The following is a 22,428-nucleotide window of genomic DNA, read 5'->3' as shown; positions in this document are numbered from 1 at the left end:
TTTGGAGATTAACTTTAATACAAATGATTTATTTGACCAGGACATTGTGTTTTTCATTTTATATTGAAAAAAGTATAGTTATGTTCATTATAAAATTACCTGTCAAAGCTACTGTTAAAATTTTTAAGTGTTTTTTTCATATACATACAAGCCTGATCCTTCTTTTCCCCAGCAAAGTATGGTTCCTTAGGTATTAATCTTTTGCCTCTGTCCAGCACCAGCAGAATTAATATTGGAATATTAATATTGTTATTAGATATGTCTTTTTATAATTTCCCTTTTTTTGGTCATTTTCACAAACTAAATTTAGATGTGCAATTATTTGGGTTCTCAGTGTTGTTGAGAAGTTCTGCTTTAGCACAACATCCCATTCTGCATAGGAATCAAACAGCTGACATGTTAGGAAAGGAATAAGCTACTCCTTTGCACCATTGGAAGGTATTGATTTAGCTATCAGAGCATCCTCAAGTTTGGAGACCATTGGTACTTGGCATTAGTGTGTTGGTCATTCCCTTCTCCAGAATTTCCTTCAACTCTAACCCTTAGATAGGGTTCAACTGGAAATTCATCTTGCAGAGAGCATTTGGAGTCGAGGCACTTCTCCTGATAGGTGGCTAGATAGTTTACTGTCCTCAGAGGTCAACTGTCTTGACAATTTGTGGTGCATATGGGGCCAGAAAAAGTTTCTTCTATGAGAAGAAGAGAAACCAGTAGGAAAGCCAGATAAACTTTCATATATTGCCATTTTACCACACCCTTACTGCTAAGGTTAAACCATATATATGTATATGCATGTATGTACATGTATATGTGTGTGTATATGTGAAGATTCTTAAGAATCTTCCACATTTAGCTAGAGAAAAAGTTTGAAAAAATGTTCTTTTCCACATCTAACTAGAGATACTTTTCCACCTCTAGCTAGAGAAAAAGTTTGAAAAAATGTTCAGCTTGACATCTTACATAGTTTGTGTAACTGGTTCCTCTTTTAGATCCTGTAAACTCTTTATTAATGCAATTATGTATACACATATAAATATATTGTAAAGAGATGTACAAGGTCGTTGATCTTTTCCTGTTGCAAAATTACAATCTCTATGAGAAGAACATAGGTATTTCTTAGAATATGCAGCATAAATAATACAGTCACAGCTGATCTCTGGAATGTCTGTACCAATCCAGTAATGTACAAACACAGATCCCAGAAAGATGGCCCAGACCACCTATGTATAAGGCAGTATTTGTGAATGTTTTGTTCAGGTATTTTTATTTACAAATTTTGGTGTGTTTGTATGGATATATCATTGTATGTATGTGTATATTTTTACTTTGGAGGTTGTATCCTAAGTGGAGTAAATTACTTAATTCATGTGTCTCGCACGTAACCTTAGGACTCAATGGAGATCAGTTATTACTATATTTATTATTGATGCTGTTATCATTGTTAGGTTTCTAAGGTAATGTACTTGAAATCTAACAAAATGGATTCAAGGTTAAGTTCCCCAACGTTATATCCAGATAATTCCTTAGATAAATCTGTAACCTAGGAGCCATAATATTTACCTACCTTTCAGGAAATTTGTTAATATCAAACAGGATAATATACTTAATAGTGCTTTATAAACTAGAAATTATTATCCAGATATATGTATATATATCCTTATGAGATGTGTATATAGGATTAGAAAGGATTTTTTAAAAGCTTATGAAAATACATGCTGCAGATAGCTACCGTGAGTCCTTTAAATTAGACACATATGAAAAATCAATTGTATCCTTTTGTTCTTAGACCTTGTTTTAGTCTCCAAGATATTTTATAATATCGCAGCTTCTTTCATTTCATCAGATTTGGCATCATCCAAACTATTTACTTTGTTAAGATAACTTGCACCCTTTTTTTTGGGGGGGGTGGCAAAATAATGTGTTATAGGCTTAGGTGGAGATTCCAAAACAGACTTCCAAATATATTTTAAGCTACAAAAATATTGAGATATGTGGGTAAACGCTCAAGGTGAAGTACTTGGGAGGGTATACCATGTACTTATGCATAAAGTCTGATTTCTTTATTTAAAATGTCTCATCTTTTTTTGTGTCTTTATTTTACAATTTGTTTTACTGACACGTGTCACCAGCAGACTTGTAAGGAAACTAAAATATCTTATAAAGAGTTAAGATAAAAGTGTCTCTCTATATATATCACCCTGTGGATTTAACCATGAGGTTATAGTTGTTAAAATTCATCATGTGGTCCTCTTTTCTCCTCCTCTAGGTTGATTCCATCCTGTCAACTGGAAATTGAGTCAGAAGTTAATTTTGGGACATTGGTTGCCAATAGTAAAGTATATTGTAAAGAGATTAATATCATTAACCAAGGCAGGGTATCAGGTAAATACTTTCTGTCATATCTTACACTTTTGGAAGAAAATTGGTACTGTTTGAAATATATACCTTGTGCAATTAATGGATTCTCTAATTCACCCTACCCCTCCAAAAAATTATGTCTGTCATTTGAAAAAGCTCAAAACTGAAGGTCCTTAAGTAGGATGACTGTAAAAGACTGATAGGCAATATCAGGAAAGATGAATCTACATCCTTATGATTCTTATTAATACAACCTGCCTCTCAGATAACTTATGATCTCCCTGAGGATAGAAGGCAAGTTGATTTCATGGAAGTGACATAGTCCTTACAGCTTTCCAGAGGTAAAATCAGGGCACACTGCCTTTCTAGCTGTGTGATCTGGGGCAAGTATCTTTAAGGACGTTGAACTTCAGGTTCCTCATTTATAAACTGGCTAATAAAATATACTGTGGTTAATTATGTATGTACTTAAGGTTGTAATATGGTACTTGACTTACCACAAGTATTCAGTAAGTATTTGTTCTTTTTCTCAATCATATTCAACTTTGAATTCACATGATGATCCCTAGAAGGCTCTTACTAACGTTTTGTTGAAAAAAAAAAAAAAAATGCTTCTTTCTTCTCCATACTGGATTATTTCTGGAGATTCTTACTGTGACCCAGGAGTTTCCATAAAGACATAGGTGTGTGCATACTCTTCATTGATGATATACTGTAGGTGTAAAATCACTTATCCTTTCATTCTTTTGATTGGATGGTCAGCATCTGGGATGATAAGACTAACATTTCTCCCAAGCTGAGATGAGGACTAGTTCCAGACAGGGAGGGCATTTCTCTCTGAGACTGCTTGTTGGATACATAAAACAGGTCTTAAATCCAAAGCCGTTTTACACTAAGCGAGGATGTTCTCTGGGGCTGCTTGAATGAGCAGTGGGAATTATTAAGACAAAGGCAATCTGTCAGTTTACTGATTTCTTACTGGGATGTGAATAAATAAAACTGATAATTGTTCCTCACTGAGTGTTACTCATTTCAGTTTCCATGCTTTCGTTTTTAAATGGTTGAATTTTATCTATGAGACTATGGGATATTAGGCTTATTTGTAATCTGACTCCATTGTTAAGGATGAACTCTCTTATGGTGAGCGACTATAGGCAGTATGGTCCTTCAGATTCTCTGGTTATAGAGCAGTGGTACATAATTGAGAGAATTTTATTTGATTATTTTACTTTCCAAAATCTCTTAACTTGTTGTCCATTCCAAATCCTTTAAAGTTTTGATCATATCCTCTCTTTATTCTAAAATCTCACCAATACCGCTTTATTACATATAAAAACTCTATAAGTAAAAGAATATAATTTTAATTTTAATTGAATATTTAATATTATTTTACTTAATAGAAGTATATGTATGGACCTGAGTCCATACATTTTAGGAAAAGTAATCCACATTGACTTTTAATATTGTATTAATATTTTGTGTGTGCATAGCATTTGTAGTTAATACTATATTGGTAAATTATAATTGAGTATTATGAAATGTTAATTACTCTTACCTTACAAACTGAAACAAATTGTTATCAATGAAACACATTTTCTTAGTGCTGACTTTGTCCCTCATTTTTGGAGTTGAATGATATTATTTTTTCCACCCTTACCAAAATTGGTAGTATGTTTTATATTCAGAGTAGCAAGTGCCCGTAAAGTGTCATAAAGTACTCATTACCCACAAGCACAATATGTAAATATTCATGAGAATTATAATGTATTTTCGTGAAGAAAAACACTTAGGCAGAAAATAGATTCAGCAACCAAAGATGATTTTAATAAAATTTTCAGAAAGGATTTTATGGGACAAATACTTTATAGTTTTAGAGTCAAAGATCAAGTGTTTACAAATGTATATGTATACTTAAGAGGACATTAAAAAGCCACACTCAGCAGATTCAAGATTTGTATAGCTTTGTTTTCTCCCTCTGGTAGTGTCACTGAGGTTATTATCTTCAGTTTTATAGATGCCAGAGTTTATCTATGTAACAACTTCATGTTGTTTTATTTTAATAGTCTATTACGGAGTAACCATCCATGGATTTAGCTGAATGTTGTTGAGTACATTTTGTTGTCTTGCCCCTTACAAGAATGTTTCCTAAATTTACAAAGTAGTGCTTGTCTTTTCATTTTGAAAAGACATGGTTTAGTCTTTAAGATGTTTCTAATATTAGTGTTTTGTGAGCTGGTGAACTCCATGTTCTCTTTTATGTTTTTATTATTTTTCAGTTTTTATCATTGAAGACTGAAAAAACATTATTTTAGCGTGCCTTGAATTGCAAACGTTTCCCTCTTTCCCTCTTGAATCTTTGGATACTTTTTCTACTACTGTGTTATGATATAGAATAGTCTTTAAAGTCCCTAGTGTGATCTTTACACACCATTTCTGGGTTGGAACAGCTACCTTAGGACTCCTTTAGGTTTATTGGGGTTATTTTGCCCCAAATGTGTGACCTTCCTCTTGCTCTTATTGCCCACTGTCCCCTTTCTCCTGATCATCAGCATCATCTCTCTACATCACTGTCTAGAAAAGCCTGGCATCATCTATAAATCAAGAAATTTGCTAAATTGGACCAGACCCAGAAGTGGTCCTCAGAATCCTCTCTAATCACCCAGAGAGGCACCCAGTACTTATTCTCAGTGCTTTTTTTTTGGTTTGTTATCAGTTTTGTTTTCTTGGAAACTGATGTTATGAAATCTCAACATACTTTTCATGCATACCACAATGTTGGGCATATACCAGGCATTCAGTAATCCTTCATTTAATTGATTTGACCTGGAGCGAGGTCTTCCAGGGCCCAAATCTTGGTTACAATATTAACTGGCTGGGTGGCCCCAGGCAAGGAATTTATGCTTCCCAAATATTCATTGCCTCATTTATACATGAGAGAGAATCATCACCTATAGTTATGGTGATGATTGATAAAATGCTTAGCACAGTCTCTGACATATATTAAATGTTCAGTAAATACTCATTATTGATGTTAGAATTATTCTTTTTCTCCCTCCTCAATTCTCTTTTGTGGACTGCTGTCCCTTTTTTCAGTACATTAGAAGTGAGTGTTCCTTAGGAGTTGTCATGGACCTTCATGTTTCCTCAGTCACCCTGCTCTCCCTAGGCAATCACTTCCATTCCTGTTACTTCACTGAAGTCTATACACGATTTTGCATTTCCTTCAGGTTTTTCAAACTTAACACATCTAAAACTAAACTCCTCGACTTCTCCCCCAAACTTCTCCTTTTCTATTTTTCATTGAATGTCACTACCATGTATATGGCCAAGTCAGAAATGTGGCAAAATCCTTGATACCTCCCTCTTTTTCACCCTTTACCCCCTTACTCAGTCAGTTATTAAATCCTGTCTATTCACTTCCTTATTTTGTCAGTAATCCTACCTTTCTCTTTCCCATTGTTCTTTTTTACAACAGTCCATCATCTTCTCTTGCTTTATAATTACATCAGCATAAATTTTCTCTGGAATCACCTCTTATCTTCTTCTAGTTCATTCTCCACACATTAGCCAATTTCATATCTAAAAAGAAATGAAGGATTCCCTGGTGGTACAGTGGTTAACAATCCACCTGACAATACAGGGTCACGAGTTCAATCCCTGGTCCAGGAAGATCCCACATGCTGTGGAGCAACTAAGCCTGTGTGCCACAACTACTGAGCCTGCTCTCTAGAGCCCATGAGCCACAGCTATTGAGGCTGTGTACCACGACTACTGAAGCCCATGCGTCTAGAGCCTGTGCTCCACAGTAAGAGAAGCCACCGCACTGAGAAGCCTGTGCACCACAAGGAAGTGTAGCTCCCACTCACTGCAACTAGAGAAACCCCGTGCACAGCAATGGAGACCCAATGCAGCCTATAAATAAATAAATAAATATATATATAATATTAAAAAAAGAAAAATGAAAATTTGATGACAAAAATTATTCAGTGACACCCTTCTAGGATGATATCCTTGCTCCTGTTAGCAATTAAAAAACAGAAGTCAAATATTTCATTATTACTAATGATATTAAATTTACATAAGACACAATATTGTTTGTATACTCACTGTTTTAATATATTTAAAAGATTGAACAGTGTTCTTTTGTTAGGGGTTTTCCTGAATAAGCTTTTGAACCATTCACTTAAGACTCTTGTCAAATTACATCACAGTGGTTACAGTATAGGAACTATTTCACTGACTTATGTGACTCAACTGAACTCAAATAGTTTTCTTTTCCTGAAGAATTGTCAGTAATACTCATTTACTTGTAATGGATATAATTCTACATATTTTTGTTTTATATTATGACAGAAAAAAAGGCCTTAAATATTATGTCATTAGCACGTCTCTAAAAATGATTGGATTAACAAATTTTGTTACTATTTGTCTTTTTCATCAGGTCATCTCTGGAATTAAAGTTTTATTATCTTTTTATGTTTTCAGTGCTTTTATCATGCTAATATTTCACTCTAAGTTAAATGAATAATTTTGGAAAATGTCATCAAATATGACTTCAAACTGGTAAATTAGGAATTTTCAAAGTTCTTTGTGTTGGCAGCATGCTCATTTGTCTTAATATTGTATAATGATATCAAAGAAACTCATGACTGGCTATATCCCATTTGTTGACCATTTTGAACACTGCTTTGTGCTAGACACTATGTGGGGTGCCAGGACCACAAAGATGAAAAAGAGATAGTGTCTGATCTCAACTGTATGCTCTAACATAAACTGCAAACATTAGCATAAATTATGGACCATTACTGCTTTCAAAATAAGAAATTTTTGTGGCCTCCTTCTCATATGCTATTTGATTCTAGAAACCCATTTCTTTCATCCTTTCCCTATTTGAACTGCATTAATTCATCTATAGAATAGTAGCAGTGGTCATAAGTGTGAGCCCTGTGGTCAGAAACATCCAAGTGAAAATCCCAGCTCTGTTAGTTAGTTACTAGCTGTAGTAGTCAACTATGGCTATGTAATGAACCACTCCATAATTCTGTATCTTAAAAGAGCAATTATTTTTTAATTGCTCATTTTTATGCAGATTAGGTGGAACTTGACTAATATAAGCTGAGTGGCTCTGCTTCAAGCTGAGGCAGCTGGGGCTGATCTGTTACTCACTGCAGGTCTGTGAGGCAGTTGGGTGGCTCTGCTCCACATTTGTTCATTCTGGGGCACAGGCCAAAGGGACAGCAGTTTCTTGAAAGAAACACTTTCCATGCTAGAATAGCAAGAGAACATCTGGGGTTGGAGCTGACAGGTTGTCACTTCTAGCCCCATGCTATTCGCCAAAGTAAATCACATGATGAGGCCTAGTCAAGGGGTAGCAAAACATACTTAGTCCATGGAAGGGTAACAGTAAGGATGTAGAGAAGGTTGAAGAATTGGAGTTGATGATCTAATCTACCATAACAGTTGTGTATTTTTGGACAAGTCACTCAACCTTTCTAAGTGTCTATTTCCTTATTTATAAAATGGAGGTAATGATTGAGCTGGTATCATAGATTTCATTATGAGGACTAAATAGAATAGCATATGCACAGCTCTTAGGATAAGTGTCTGAACACAGTAAGCAGGCAGTATATTTTAGTCATTGATGAGGCTTGAGTCCTAACACTAGGCTCACGTTTATTGGATGACCCTAGAGACTGGACTTACAATCAAAGCTGTGATTCTTGGTCCACAGTAGACCATATACTCTGTAATGCGTCTCTGTCCCCTACTAGGAGTGTGAATGTTAACATTATAAGGATACAAATGTAAACCATCTGCTCTTGTTCTCCTTAGGTATGTTTAAAACAGAATACCATGGCCAATTACCCATTGTCATTTGTCCAACCAGTGGTATTGTGCAGCCCAAGTCATCAATGGTTATTAAAGTGGATTTCTGTGCAGACCAGCCCATAATTGTAAATGAAATGGCCAAGTGAGTGTATACTATGGTTCTTAATTCTAGGGTAGTGCTTAATACTTTCCTGTTTCACTTTTCATATATGCCTGTTGTCTTTGCATGTATGTTAGCTTCTTTGTTCTTTCAGTCAGCACTCATTTATTGAGTATCTACTATTTGCCAAGCACTAAGGACTGAAAAATGGGAAGAACCAGAAAATGGCACGTGGGTACACCTAACAGGAGCTTCTAGTTTGGATTTTGTGCAGGTGAGGGAGTGGGTCAAGAAAGGACTCCACTAAGGAGGTGATAGTTGAACCAAACACCTCTTGTTGAGTAGAAATTAGCCAGGCAAAGAGCAGTGGTGTGATTTGGGCTGAGAGCGAGAGTGCGAGCACGCACGGCATCTGCCCGCGCGCGCACGTGTGTGTGTGTGTGTGTGTGTGTGTGTGTGTGTGTGTGTGTGTGTGTGTGTGTATGTGTGGGTGTGTAGGGGAGGTGGGTATTGGTGATGAGAGTGGGCTAGAGGAATGATTTCAGGCAGAGCAAGTAGAAGACTTGAATTCCTAGAGGTTAATAGACAGCATTACACATCTAGAGATCTGAGGCAAAGAGATGGAGGTGAGGAGTGATGAGTGATGAAACCAGAAAAAACAGAATGGTGCAGGGTCCAGTTAAGGACCTCATAGGACAGCATTTTTTAATGCTGTACGTCTCAGTTCATTAGCAGGATGTGCAGTCACTATAATGGGTCACCACCAGTATTAAAACAGTGAAATAGAAAACATCAGAATGCATCTCACATAGTAAGGGCAAATGACGTTTTGTAAAATTTGTTTCGTGTGTGTGTGTCTGTGTGTCCTGTGTTGCAACGTAAAATGCATTTCTTACTGAAGGGCACAGTTAAAAAAAATGTTTGAGAAACAGTTGTGAGCCCTGATAGGAGCTTAGGTTCTGTTGTAAAGGCTTTGGAATCTCAGGAAGGTTTTAAGATGGGAGTGTTTTGATTAGTTTGCATTTTAGAAAGGTCATGTGAATAGCAGTGTACAAAATCAAGGGGTGGATAGCCTGACTAGAAACTATAATAGTAAAACAGAAGAGAAATAATGAAGGCCTCAGCTAAGGTACAGATTGGGAGTATGGAGAGAAGTGTGCAGATATATGTTATGGAGATAGATTTGACTAGATTTAGTGGCTGGTTATATGAAGGGAAGTTAAGAAGAGGTTCAGGTCTGTGGGAGAAGATCTTGAGTTCAGTTTTAGAAAATTGGAATTGATTTGCTTTGCAGAATCTTGTGGAGCCTCTTAGATTTACTTATCTTGAATCCCAGAAAAAATTTGGTCTAGGTATATTGGTTTGAGAGTCATCAGTTCATAAGTTGTAAATGAAGCATGAAGTGTTGAAAATAACTTTGAGAAGGAGGACAGGGTATAAAAGAGTAGGAGAGAAACAGCATTATTCATGGAATTTACAAAATATCCAAGTCTTAGAAGAATGAGAAGGCAGAGTCTAAATAACTTAGAAGGAAAGCCATGAAAGTTTGTTGTCAAGAAAGCTAAGGGAGGGGAGATGTGCAAAGGATGGTATCAACCATGCCCAATGTGACAGAGATACACAGAGATACAATGTTAAGGACTTTGGTAATGGCTGTGGATTGGTCAGTGATCTGTGGTATCTTATGGGGCAAGATTCAAAAGGATTGCATTTGTGCCAGAGAGGGATAAATGCGGGGTGCAGGGAATTTGCAACAGTGAATTCAAATTAGTCTGGAAAGTGAAGTTTTATGAGGGGGAATATTTGTTTCAGCAAAGAAGTAGAGTTTTGCTGAGATACTTTGTAGGGAATTGGGTTATTAGGATGGAGATGAACTTGGCTGTTGGACTTGGGGGAATGGGATGAGTTAGAAAATAATCTCGGAATTCTAGAACTAGAGGTGACTATGTAAATCATGCCATCTAACTCCAGTATTTACAGAATTATTAGTGATATGGAAATATCAATAAGTTCTTTTTGGGGTCAATTCATGCAGTTCTTTTCCATCTTTGTTGTTTCCTGGAGACAATGAATTAGGTTGCATATATGCTATTCTACTGTGCAGATTCAGACGGACAGAACGACTTGACAAGTCTCTGGCATATATGTGAAAGGAACTGCTCTTAGGCCTTTGAATTTTACTTATAATGTGATTTTATAAAATTTCTGTTTATATAAACATTTAGGGAAAAAATAAAGTATATAGAATTCTAATTAAAATATGTATGTATAATTCATTATCTTGTAGAGTGAATTTGCAAGGTCGTCCAGACGTATTCTTGAATATCAAAGCTCATGTGGTTGAGCAGATTGTTGAATTGTTAAACATGAGTAATGACAAAAAGTTGAAACGCATAGACTTTGGTTCTGTTTTCTTTGGAACGTCAAAGATTGAACATGCACGTCTATGCAATAATAGCCCAGAACCTATAAACTGGGTAGCCATAATGCAAGATGATTCCGTTGGAGAAGAATTGGTAAGTAAATAGTGCAATAGAGGAAGATAAGGTATTATGTTCTGAAACAGATTGTTTTGAACTTACCAACAAGCTGTTTAATTATACTAAATATGTTTTAACATGAAGATAGATATTTCATTTCATGTGTCTCTAAGGGTGACCTCAAAAAGTTCAGTAAATTAAGCTGACATTGATAGTAATCTATATCTGAAGTAAAATAGATAACTGCTTCTTAGAGATCAGTGGCTAATTGTGGGGGTTTCTGTTCTCATCAGTTTTTCAATACTTCTTTAAATTTTATGAGATCCCTTGATCAAATTTATGTATGTTACTTTAAAGACATATATATTCTCTATATCTAGACTCTGAAATTTCAATAATTATTTTATGACCACATCTTAAAATATTTTATTTTGTTTGTGTTTTGCCTTAATACTCTTTTATTTCTGATTTTATATTTCAGGGTACAAATATTCAACAAAGAACAGATGTTGCTTTAAATAATCTCAGCTACTTAAGGAAAATAAAGAACAAAGATGTTACCACATTTATCTCCTGTGTTCCTAATGAAGGGAGGTTACAACCTTACCAAAAGATTTTAATTACATTTTGTTTCAGCCCAAAGTAAGCAAAAATTAATTCCATTATGATGTTACTTATTTTTTTAACCTGTTTATTGGAATAAAATTGCTTTACACACTTGGACCAGCTTTTGAGGTACACCAAAGTGAATCAGCTGTATTTATACATATATCCCCATATCCCCTCCCTCCTGTGACTCCCTCCTGCTCTCCCTGTCCTGGCCCTCTAAGGCATCACCCACCATCAAGTTGATCTCCCTTTGTTATACAGCAACTTCCCACTAGCTATCAATTTTACATTTGGTAGTGTATATATGTCTATGCTACTCAATCCCTTAGTCCTAGCTTTCCCTTCGCCCCCCACCCACCCAACCCCGTTTCCTCCAGTCCATTCTCTGAATTTGCATCCTTATTCTTGCCCTGTCACTGGGTTCATCAGTACCATTTTTTTTTGATTCATTATATATGAGTTAGCATACAGTATTTGTTTTTCTCTTTCTGGCTAACTTCACTCTGTATGACAGACTCTAGGTCTATCCACCTCATTACCTATAGCTCCATTTCATTCCTTTTTATGGCTGAGAAATATTCCATTGTATATATGTGCCACATCTTCTTTATCCATTCACCTGTTGAAGGGCATTTAGGTTGCTTCCATGTCCTAGCTATTGTAAATAGTGCTGCATTGAACATTGTGGTACATATTTCTTTTTGGATTATGGTTTTCTCTGGATGTATGCCCAGCAGTGGGATTAATGGATCATATGGTAGTTCTATTTTTAGTTTTTTAAGGAACCTCCAAACTGTTTTCCAAAGTGGCTCTACCAACTTACAATCCCACCAACAGTGCAGGAGGGTTCCCCTTTCTCCACACCCTCTCCAGCATTTATTGATTCTAGATTTTTGGATGATGGCCATTCTGACCAGTGTGAGGTGATACCTCATTGTGGCTTTGACTTGCATTTCTCTAATGATTAGTGATGTTGAGCATCTTTTCCTGTATTTGTTGGCCATCTGTATGTCTTCTTTGGAGAAATGTCTATTTAGGTCTTCCCCCCATGTGTGGATTGGGTTACTTGCTTTTTGGTATTACGCTGCATGAGCTGTTTGTATATTTTGGAGGTTAATCCTTTGTCCGTTGCTTCGTTGGCAAGTATTTTCTCCCATTCTGAGGGTTGTCTTCTTGTCTTATTTATGGTTTCCTTCGCTGTGCAAAAGCTTTTAAGTCTCATTAGGTCCCATTTGTTTATTCTTGATTTTATTTCGAATATTCTAGGAGGTGGGTCAAAAAGAATCTTGCTTTGATGTATGTCACAGAGTGTTCTGCCTATGTATTTTCCTCTAGGAGATTTATAGTGTCTGGCCTTACATTTGGGTCTTTAATCCATTTTGAGTTTATTTCTGTGTACAGTGTTAGGAAGTGTTCTAATTTCATTCTTACATGTTGCTGTCCAATTTTCCCAGCACCACTTATTAAAGAGGCTGTCTTTTTTCCATTGTATATTCATGCCTCCTTTGTCAAAGAAAAGGTGCCCATATGTGCTTGGGTTTACCTCTGGGTTCTCTATTCTGTTCCATTGATCTTCCTTTCTATTTTTGTGCCAGTACCACACTGTCCTGATCACTGTGGCCTTGTAGTATAGTTTGAAGTCAGGAAGCCTAATTCCACCAACTCCGTCTTTCCTTCTCAAGATTGCTTTGGCTATTCAGGGTCTTTTGCATTCCCATACAAATCATAAGATTTCTTGTTCTAGTTCTGTGAAAAATGCCATTGGTAATTTGATAGGGATTGCATTGAATCTGTACATGTCTTTGGCTAGTACAGTCATTTTCACAATGTGGATTCTTCCAACCCAAGAACATGGTATGTCTCTCCATCTGTTTGTATCATCATTGATTTCTTTCATCAGTGTCTTATAGTTTTCTACATACAGCTCTTTTGCCTCCTTAGGCAGGTTTATTCCTAAGTATTTTATTCTTCTGGTTGCATTGGTAAAAGGGAGAGTTTCCTTAATTTCTCTTTCTGCATTTTGTTGTTAGTGTATAGGAATGCAAGAGATTTCTGTGCATTCATTTTGTATCCTGCTATTTTACTAAATTCATCGATTAGTGCTAGCAGTTTTCTGGTAGACTCTTTAGGGTATTCTATGTATAATATCATGTCATCTGCAAAGAGTGGCAGTTTTACTTCTTCTTTTCCAATTTGGATTCCTTTTATTTCATTTTCTTCTCTGATTGCTGTGGCTAAAACTTCCAAAACTATGCTGAATAATAATGGTGAGAGTGGGCACCCTTGTCTTGTTCGTTCTTAGAGGGAATGCTTTCAGTTTTTCACCATTTAGAACAATGCTGGCTTTTGATTTCTCATATATGGCTTTTATTATTTTGAGGTAATTTCCTTCTATGCCCATTTTCTGGAGAGTTTTTATCATAAATGGATGTTGAATTTTGTCAAAAGCTTTTTCTGCATCTATTGAGGTGATCATATTGTTTTCACCCTTCAATTTGTTGATATGATGTATCACACTGATTGATTTGCATATATTGAAGAATCCTTGCATCCCAGGGATAAACCCCACTTGATCATGGTGTATGATCTTTTTCATGTGCTGTTGGATTCTGTTAGCTAGTATTTTGTTGAGGATTTTTGCATCTATATTCGTCAGTGATATTGGCCTGTAATGTTCTTTTTTCGTGACATCTTTGCCTGGCTTGGTATCAGGGTGATGGAGGCCTCGCAGAATGAGTTTGGGAGTGTTCCTCCTGCAGCTATATTTTGGAAGAGTTTGAGAAGGATAGGTGTTAGCTCTCCTCTAAATGTTTGATAGAATTTGCCTGTGAAGCCATCTGGCCCTGGGCCTTTGTTTGTTGGGAGATTTTTAATCACAGTCTCAATTTCTGTACTTGTGATTAGTCTGTTCATGGTTTCTATTTCTTCCTGGTTCAGTCTTGGAAGATTGAACTTTTCTAAGAATTTATCCACTTCTTCCAGGTTATCCCATTTATTGGCATAGAGTTGCTTGTAGTAGTCTCTCATGATCTTTTGTATTGCTGCGGTGTCCATTGTTACGTCTCCTTTTTCATTTCTAATTCTGTTGATTTGCGTCTTCTCCCTTTTTTTCCGGATGAGTCTGGCTAATGGTTTATCCATTTTCTTTATCTTCTCAAAGAACCAGCTTTTAAGGTGATTGAACTTGGTGTACCCCCCAAAAAATAATAAATAAATAAATAAAATTAAAAAAAAAAAAAAAAAAAAGAACCAGCTTTTAGTTTCATTGATCTTTGCTATTGTTTCCTTCATTTCTTTTTCATTTATTTCTGCTCTGATCTTTATGATTTCTTTCCTTCTGCTCACTTTGGGGTTTCTTTGTTCTTCTTTCTCTAATTGTTTTAGGTGTAAGGTTAGGTTATTTATTCGATATTTTTCTTGTTTCTTGAGGTAGGACTGTATTGCTATAAACCTCCCTCTTAGAACCGCTTTTGCTGCATCCCATAGATTTTGGGTTGTTGTGTTTTCATTGTCATTTCTTTCTAGATATTTTTTGATTTCCTCTTTGATTTCTTTAGCCATTTCTTGGTTGTTTAATAGTGTATTGTTTAGCCTCCATGTGTTTGTATTTTTTACAGTTTTTTTCCCATAATTGATATCTAGTCTCATGGCGTTGTGGTCAGAGAAGATGCTTGATATGATTTCAATTTTCTTGAATTTACCAAGACTTGATTTGTGACCCAAGATGTGATCTACCCTGGAAAATGTTCTGTGTGCACTTGAGAAGAAAGTGTATCCTGTAGTTTGTGGATGGAATGTCCTATAAATAGCAATTAAGTCGAGATGGTCTAATGTGCAATTTAAAGCTTGTGTGTCCTTATTTATTTTCTGTTTGGATGATATGTCCATTGATGTAAGTGCGGTGTTAACGTCTCCTGCTATTATTGTGTTACTGTTGATTTCCCCTGTTATGGCTGTTAGCATTTGCCTTATGTATTGAGGTGCTCCTATGTTGGGTGCATAGATATTTCCAATTGTTATATTTTCTTCTTGGATTGATCCCTTGATCATTATGGAATGTCCTTCCTTGTCTCTTGTAATAGTCTTTACTTTAAAGTCTAATATGTCTGATACGAGTATTGCTACTCCAGGTTTCTTTTGACTTCCATTTGCATGGAATATCTTTTTCCATCCCTCTCCTTTCAGTCTGTATGTGTCCCTTGGTCTGAAGTGAGTTTCTTATAGGCAGCATACAGAAGGGTCTTGTTTTGTATCCATTCAGCCAGTCTGTGTCTTTTGGCTGGAGCATTTAATCCATTTACATTTAAGGTGATTATTGACATGTGTGTCCCTATTACCATTTTCTTAATTGTTTTGGCTTTCTTTTTGTAGGTCTTTCCCTTCTCTTTTGTTTCCTACTTAGAGAAGTTCCTTTAGCACTTGTTGTAAGGCTGGTTTGGTGGTGCTGAATTCTCTTAACTTTTGCTCGTCTGTAAAGCTTTTGATTTCTGCTTCAAATCTGAATAAGATTCTTGCTGGGTAGAGTATTCTTAGCTGTTGGTTTTTCTCTCTCAGGACTTTTAGTATATGCTGCCATTCCCTTCTGGCCTGCAGAGTTTCTGTAGAAAGATCAGCTGTTATCCTTATGGATTTTCCCTTATATGTTATTTGTTGCTTTACTCTTGCTACTTTTAATATTTTTTGTTTGTTTAATTTTCATTAGTTTGATTAATATGTGCCTCTGTGTATTTCTCCTTGAGTTTATTCTGTATGGCACTCTCTGCGCTTCTTGGACTTGGTTAATTATTTCCTTTCCTGTGTTGGGGAAGTTTTCCACTATAACCTCTTCAAATATTTTCTCAGACCCTTTCTTTTTTTCTTCTTCTGAGATGCCTATGATTCCAGTGTTGGTGTGCTTAATGTTTTCACCAAGGTCTCTGAGACTGTTTTCCATTCTTTTTATTCTTTTTTCTCTTTCCTGCTCTGTGGCAGTTATTTCCCCCATTCTATCTTCCAACTCACTTATTCGTTCTTCTGCCTCAGTTATTCTGCTGTTTATACCATCTAGAGTATTTTTAATTTCGGTTATTTTGTTGTCCATTACTATTTGTTTACTCTTTAGTTCTTCTGAGTCCTTATTAACTGTTTCTTGTATTTTCTGTATTTTATTATTGAGATTTTGGATCATCTTTACTATCATTACTCTGAATTCTTTTTCAGGCCATTTTCCTATTTCCTCTTCATTTGTTTGGTCTTGTGGGTTTTTTTCCTGCTCCTTTGCCTGCCAGGTGTTTCTTTGTTTTCTCATTTTGTCTAATTTGTAGCATTTGCTGTCTCCTTTCCTTATGCCGCCTAGTAGTAATTCTTCTTGTTTCTGCCCTCTGCCCCCTGCGGTGGGGTTTGTCCAGTGTGTTGAGTAGGCTTCCTGGTGGGGGGGGTGGGTGTGGTGTCTGCTTTCCAGTGTGTGGCTCTGTGTCTTTTCACTCTGATGAGCTGGGCCATGGCAGGTAGTGTGTTTTAGGGTATCTGTGAGGGAAATATGGCTTTAGGTAGTCTGTGTGCTGATGGGTGGGTTTGTGTTCCTGTCTTGCTTGTAGTTTGGTGTGAGTTGTCCAGCACTGGCAGTTGCAAACAGTTGGATGAAGTCAGGTCTTAGACTCTGATACAGGGCTCTGTGAGAGTTCTCTGCAGTTAATCTTCCCTGTGTCTGAGGACTCCCTAGTAGTCTAGCATCCTGGATTCAGTGCTCCCTCCCCAGAGCCTCCTACTTGACTTCTGATGGAGTAGTCCAGACTTCAGAGGTTGCTTGTCCCAGCAATAAAGGGGTTTAAAGAAGACTGTCCAAGCCCCAGACTAATGGCAGAGTGTTGAGTCTAACAAATTCTAAGTCAAGGAAACACATACATGTATAAGACAGAGAAATACTGAATCCAGTAGAACACAAGGCACTAGTAAGACCTGACAGAAAAACTCCAGTATGCCATCAGACAATCAAAGAGAAAGCCAACAGAAATTCAAAACCAAACACACACACACACACAGAAATCCAGGGAGATTTTGAAAGCTAAGATCAAGTACAATAAAGAGTGAGAGTATCACCAGACAGACTGAAGATTCTCAGAATGAAATCAGACAATTATACTTAGAACTAAGATAAAGACAAAACCTAATAATAAAAACTAAAGCAGTGTGTCATCTGGAGACTAAAACAAGGAAACAGAGCGGACCAATAATATTGCTTATAAGTATGTTAAGATAAAATGAACTAAAAAAGGATAGAAGACAGGGCAACAGAAGAGCATAGTGTGACTGGAAATATGAAAAGAAAAAGAAAGAAATAGAAATGTATAAAAGATAGAGATGAAAAGAAGGTAGGAGAGATACAGTCAGCACTACAAAAAACTTAGCTAGAAATAGAAATATATAAAAGGGCTGAAAATAAAAATAGAATAAAAGTAGAATGAAAAATGTTATATAATGTGTAGATCCCTTAGTACTAAGATCATAATTAACAATAATAAAAAAAACAACTAGAAATGACCCCAGAATGGACCAGATCAATAGAATTAATAATAATATTTCTGTTTCCTTGGGGTCTCAGCTATAAGTGTCCTTCTACACGCCTTGGGTTTTTTGTATTACTCTGTGACCAGCAGAGCTTTCTTTATTGTTCGTTTATAAGTGCCGGTGTGTGAGGAGAGAGAGGGTACAATAGTGGCTCCTTCCCCTGGGAATAAGTGAGCAGTTGCGCCCTGCTTGTGTCACAGCGGCTTAGGCGGCTGAGGCCGAGGGAGCGACTCCAACCGCGATTCCCCCCCTCCTTCCCTACGACTCCGCTGGGGTGCCCTGCCTGGGTCACGGTGGCTCAGTCGTTTCTGGTGGTGCCTGTTGCAGAGGGATGCCGGTGGCTCAGGTATAAACAGGAATGTCTCCAGTGCTGGGCCATTCTGTGGACTTTTGGCTCTCGGCCACAGGTACTAGGCCAGCCCCACCTGGGGGCCTTTGTTGTCCCTGAGTGTGTTAGCCAGGCCCAGAGGGGTCCTTCCTTTGTCCATCATAGGCGCCGAGAGAGAAGCTACACCCACAGCTCCTCCCCCCTGCTTGTGAGTCAGCAGTATCGAGCTGCCACCATGGCCGCCCAGCTTTCTGCGGTAGGCTTTCTCCGCTGTGGATTTCTTCCCTCCTGTCCTTTCAGTCTGTCTCCCCTCTGCCAACAATGTTTCTCACCCTGAACCAGTTCTCTGGTTCCCATGTTCCTGCTCCCAGACCCCCTGTTCAGCTGTGAACTGACATCTGAGTCCAGACACACTGAGCTGTGGTGCAGACACTCCGCATGTTTCTCCCTCTTTCCTGTCTGCCACAGCCCAGCCTCTTTACCCTCTTTGAACAGTCCCAAATGCCTCCCTTCTGACCTAGGGATAGTCCCATTGGAGAAGGGGTTTCCCCATCAGATAAAGGACGTTGCTCCAAATTTGGCAATCTCCCCTCTGTTTCAGATCCCCCCTGCCCCAGGGTGTGGGACCCGTCCCTTTCCTTTCTTCTCCTCCTCTTTCTCCTTTTTTTTTTTCCTCTCTGTCCTACCCAGTTATGTTGGGATCTTTGCACTCCTTTTTGGTGTCCAAGGTCGTTTGCTGGTGTTCAGTTAGTTCTCTGTGGGAATTATTGCATCTTTTGGTGTATTCCTGATGCATCTGTGGAGAGGGATGCATTCCATGTCCTTCTACCTCACCGCCATCTTTTTTCTCTGATGTTACTTATTAATGGAAATTATATTAACCATACATCCGTCAGATTAAAACTTGGTAAAAGGCACAAATTGGGTTTTTCTTATTATGGTTCTAAATATTTCTGACATGGTTAATATTATTTCCAATATTTAAAAATGTTTCTAAATTTTTTTTAGAAACTCATTTTAAATTAAATGTCTCTCCAGACCTTGTGGAAATGAGGTAGTGGAAGTTTTGGGTTGCTTTGAATTTTGGCCTCAAACCAGTCTTTTCAAACAAGACCTTGTTTTCCCTGCAAAAATAGTCAGTTGATGGCCAGGGGCATGTAGTATGTTCTAGATGCCTCCAAAGAGAATGCAGTGCTCCTGCCAGGGCCAAATGCTTACTGACTTAATATCAGGAATATTAAGCCTATAGCAGCTGCTGGGATCAACCACACTTGCTTGCTGAAATTCATACATACGTTTAGGACTTTAGCCAATGTATATTTTTCCCTGTGCTTGATTAATTAGTTTGAAAATATATTTGGCAGTGCTGTTTTAAATATATAGTAGCAATTTCAGCTACACTTGAGAGGTTGCAATGTGTGACAATAACCAATCCAATTGTCAGTATGTTTACCCTTGTTTGTAAGAAGGCAATGTTTAATGTACTTCTCTCTGTGGCAGCAGGGTCACTTGGTAATAACAATTGTCTGATGAAGAGTGAGTTGTGGTTTAACTTAAGGAGGGTAATAAATCAAGTAATTGTTCTATTTGTACATTATATAATTGCCTTATTAATCATCCCTTCTTTGGTGAATCTGTAAGATTCTGTTTAATATACAATCTTTGAAAGTCTAAATATTCTTTTCATGGCAACATGTTCATTTTATTTGAGAGTCTAGCATGAACTCATAGGAATAAATATGATTTGTAGTCTTAAAGGTGTTCTCAATATGCTATGTAATATTTTACATCAGCCTTCTGTGTATATGTTTGAGTATCCGCTACTAAAAACCTAAGCGCAAGGTAAGGCAAGTAAAGATTGCCACTGCACAAGCCGGTGATGTAACCCATCTCTGTCTTTGGCCCTACTTCCCTTCTTCTCATGTTTCCTTTGCTTTTCTCCTCTGCCAAGATTTGGATGTTACCGAATCTTATTCTTCAAATTACTTGTTCTCCTGTAACAAGAATGTGGCTAGCAATATGTGCTTTGCCCATGGGAGGAGACTGATATGTACCAGAGGTTTGCAGCTACACTCTGGTGTAAGAAGGACTGTTGTAGAGAACTGAACAGAGACCTTAGCTAGCAATGAAGTTTGCCTGGAAAGAAAATCCTTTCCATAGAAAGTGACCTTGAAGGCAAGACCTTGACAACTTAGTATATTTAAATTCCTCTTATCTTACAAATATGATCATGAACTCATTTTCTGGATCTTCACATAGTATGAGTGTGGCCTTCTTTTGGCAAGCCTCAATGTCTTGTGCAGTAATTTTGGAAAATGGATCACAGTTATCTTTTTATTCCTGAATTTCATCTGTTTGTATAGATGTAAGTATTTGGTTGATATTCCCTTTTGAGAGATGATAAAGTGTGTCATCTTTGCTTTAGAAATAACTGATTGTAATATTTTTATAGGCTAATCATTAATGATCAAAAGAATGATCCTTCACACAGGCAAGACTATGCTCTCTTTTTGAGATTTGAGTCTGTAGGAAGTAAAGATGGATTTTTGAGAGATGATAACAATAAAACCATCAAAAGTAAGTGTGAAATGAACATTATCATCAAATGTATAGCTGTTTAAATTGTTTAAAAGTTTGGACAGCAATATTTGTAGAGGAAGTTTAATAAAAATATATAATTCTTGATTAGAATGAAAATGCAAACATTTGAGAGACCTTAACATGTCTTCTCTGGCATGTTGAGAAAAGTCAACCTCAGAATCATTTACATGATAATTTTCCAAGTTAGAGTTTAGATGACTTTATTATTTTAAAATGACATTAGATAAACATGATGATGTAGAGTTAAAGGAATAAAAAAAGAAAACCAAAAAAAAAAAAAAAAAAAAAAAAACCTGGCTTCTTTTCTTTGTAAGCCTAGGTTTTCTCTTAGAGTTTAATATGGAAACAAGTGACCTATTTCATCTTTACCAAATCTTTAGCTCTCTTAGAATCTACATAAAGTGACAGTCAAAGAACAAGACCTAGAGCTCTAGTAAATAGGGTGCAATATGCTGTTATAAGATATTAATAAGTGCATGTGCTTTGCAGGCTACAGGGAAAGATGTAATGCACTTTTTACAATTTTTGGTAATGTTGGATGAGTTGCAGTGAGGAAAATGGAATTGGACTTCAGCTTAGCAAGAAAAATCAAAGAGAATAAAAATACAGGAGGATAAGAGATGAACTCTAGAAAGATGAGCCATGGCAAGTCAAGAGTCTAGAAGATTTACATGTCAGTATGAGTGATGTCATTGAGCAGAGTTGAACTGTGTTCTTAGGGCAGAAATTGATTGCTCTGTTGCTATTTATGCCATGGTTGGTGATATTGAGCTCTGTCTGCTGATCATAGACAACATTTATTCTAGGCTTGCAAATTAATCTAGTTTTCAGTGGCTAGAGATAGAGATGCTAGGTTTGCCTTAGAGTCTAGGATTGGCTAGTAAGGGCATGAGTGAAGAAGTATGAACTCTATTTTGGGGATTCTAGTTACACTGCTTTCTCTGCAAAACTTCTTTCACTCAATTAGAGGCAACGATTCATAGTTACTGCTGTCTTTCTAGTATCTCCAAAACTTCGTATTTATGTTATTGCTCAGCTTATATTCCATTGTCCATTATTTTAATCACCTTTTCCCAAGTATATGTAAATCTCTTGGCTCAACTCCCATTGTGGCTGAGTGGAAAACTTAATCTGATTAAATTCAACTCTCAGCCTACTCTAGGGCTGTACCTGGGAAGCTAATTAGGCTGGCGAAAAACACAAAACCAGGCTGTGAGGTTTCACTTTATATCTATAACCACTAATTCCAACTGAGTCCTGGTCTTTGCCCTTCCCTGCTGTGTTCCTCCATCCATTCACTTTCTCCCGATCAGAGATTAGTATCACACAGCATCTCTTCTCCCCTCAAAACTCCAATCCTTCCTCCTTCATCTTCACTTTAAGCTTACAAATACATTAAGTGACCTAATAAGACATTTCCACTTAGATGCCTACTAGACATTTCAAACTTAACATGTCCAAAAAAGAGCTATTGGTTTCCCCATAACCTGTCCCTCCTGAAGTCTTTTCTCTCTCAAGAAATGACAATTCCATCGCTTCAGTTGCTTATGCCAAAAACCTTAGCATCGTCATTTATC

At 37.0% G+C, this 22,428-nt stretch overlaps 1 protein-coding gene across 1 annotated transcript in view; it reads left to right on the top strand.

The window, feature by feature from the left end:
- Nucleotides 1–22,428, top strand: part of CFAP47 (cilia and flagella associated protein 47) — a 474,307-nt gene that overhangs the window by 5,671 nt on the left and 446,208 nt on the right. The window contains exons 4-8 of the mRNA XM_057717674.1: nt 2,267–2,382; nt 8,191–8,329; nt 10,575–10,803; nt 11,249–11,409; nt 20,703–20,827. Coding sequence (XP_057573657.1) covers nt 2,267–2,382; nt 8,191–8,329; nt 10,575–10,803; nt 11,249–11,409; nt 20,703–20,827 — 770 coding nt within the window. The remainder of the gene's footprint in view (nt 1–2,266; nt 2,383–8,190; nt 8,330–10,574; nt 10,804–11,248; nt 11,410–20,702; nt 20,828–22,428) is intronic.

This window comes from Hippopotamus amphibius, chromosome X (genome assembly GCF_030028045.1).
Source record: "Hippopotamus amphibius kiboko isolate mHipAmp2 chromosome X, mHipAmp2.hap2, whole genome shotgun sequence".
Lineage (NCBI taxonomy): Eukaryota > Metazoa > Chordata > Mammalia > Artiodactyla > Hippopotamidae > Hippopotamus > Hippopotamus amphibius.
This window is presented reverse-complemented; position numbering and strand designations above follow the sequence as displayed.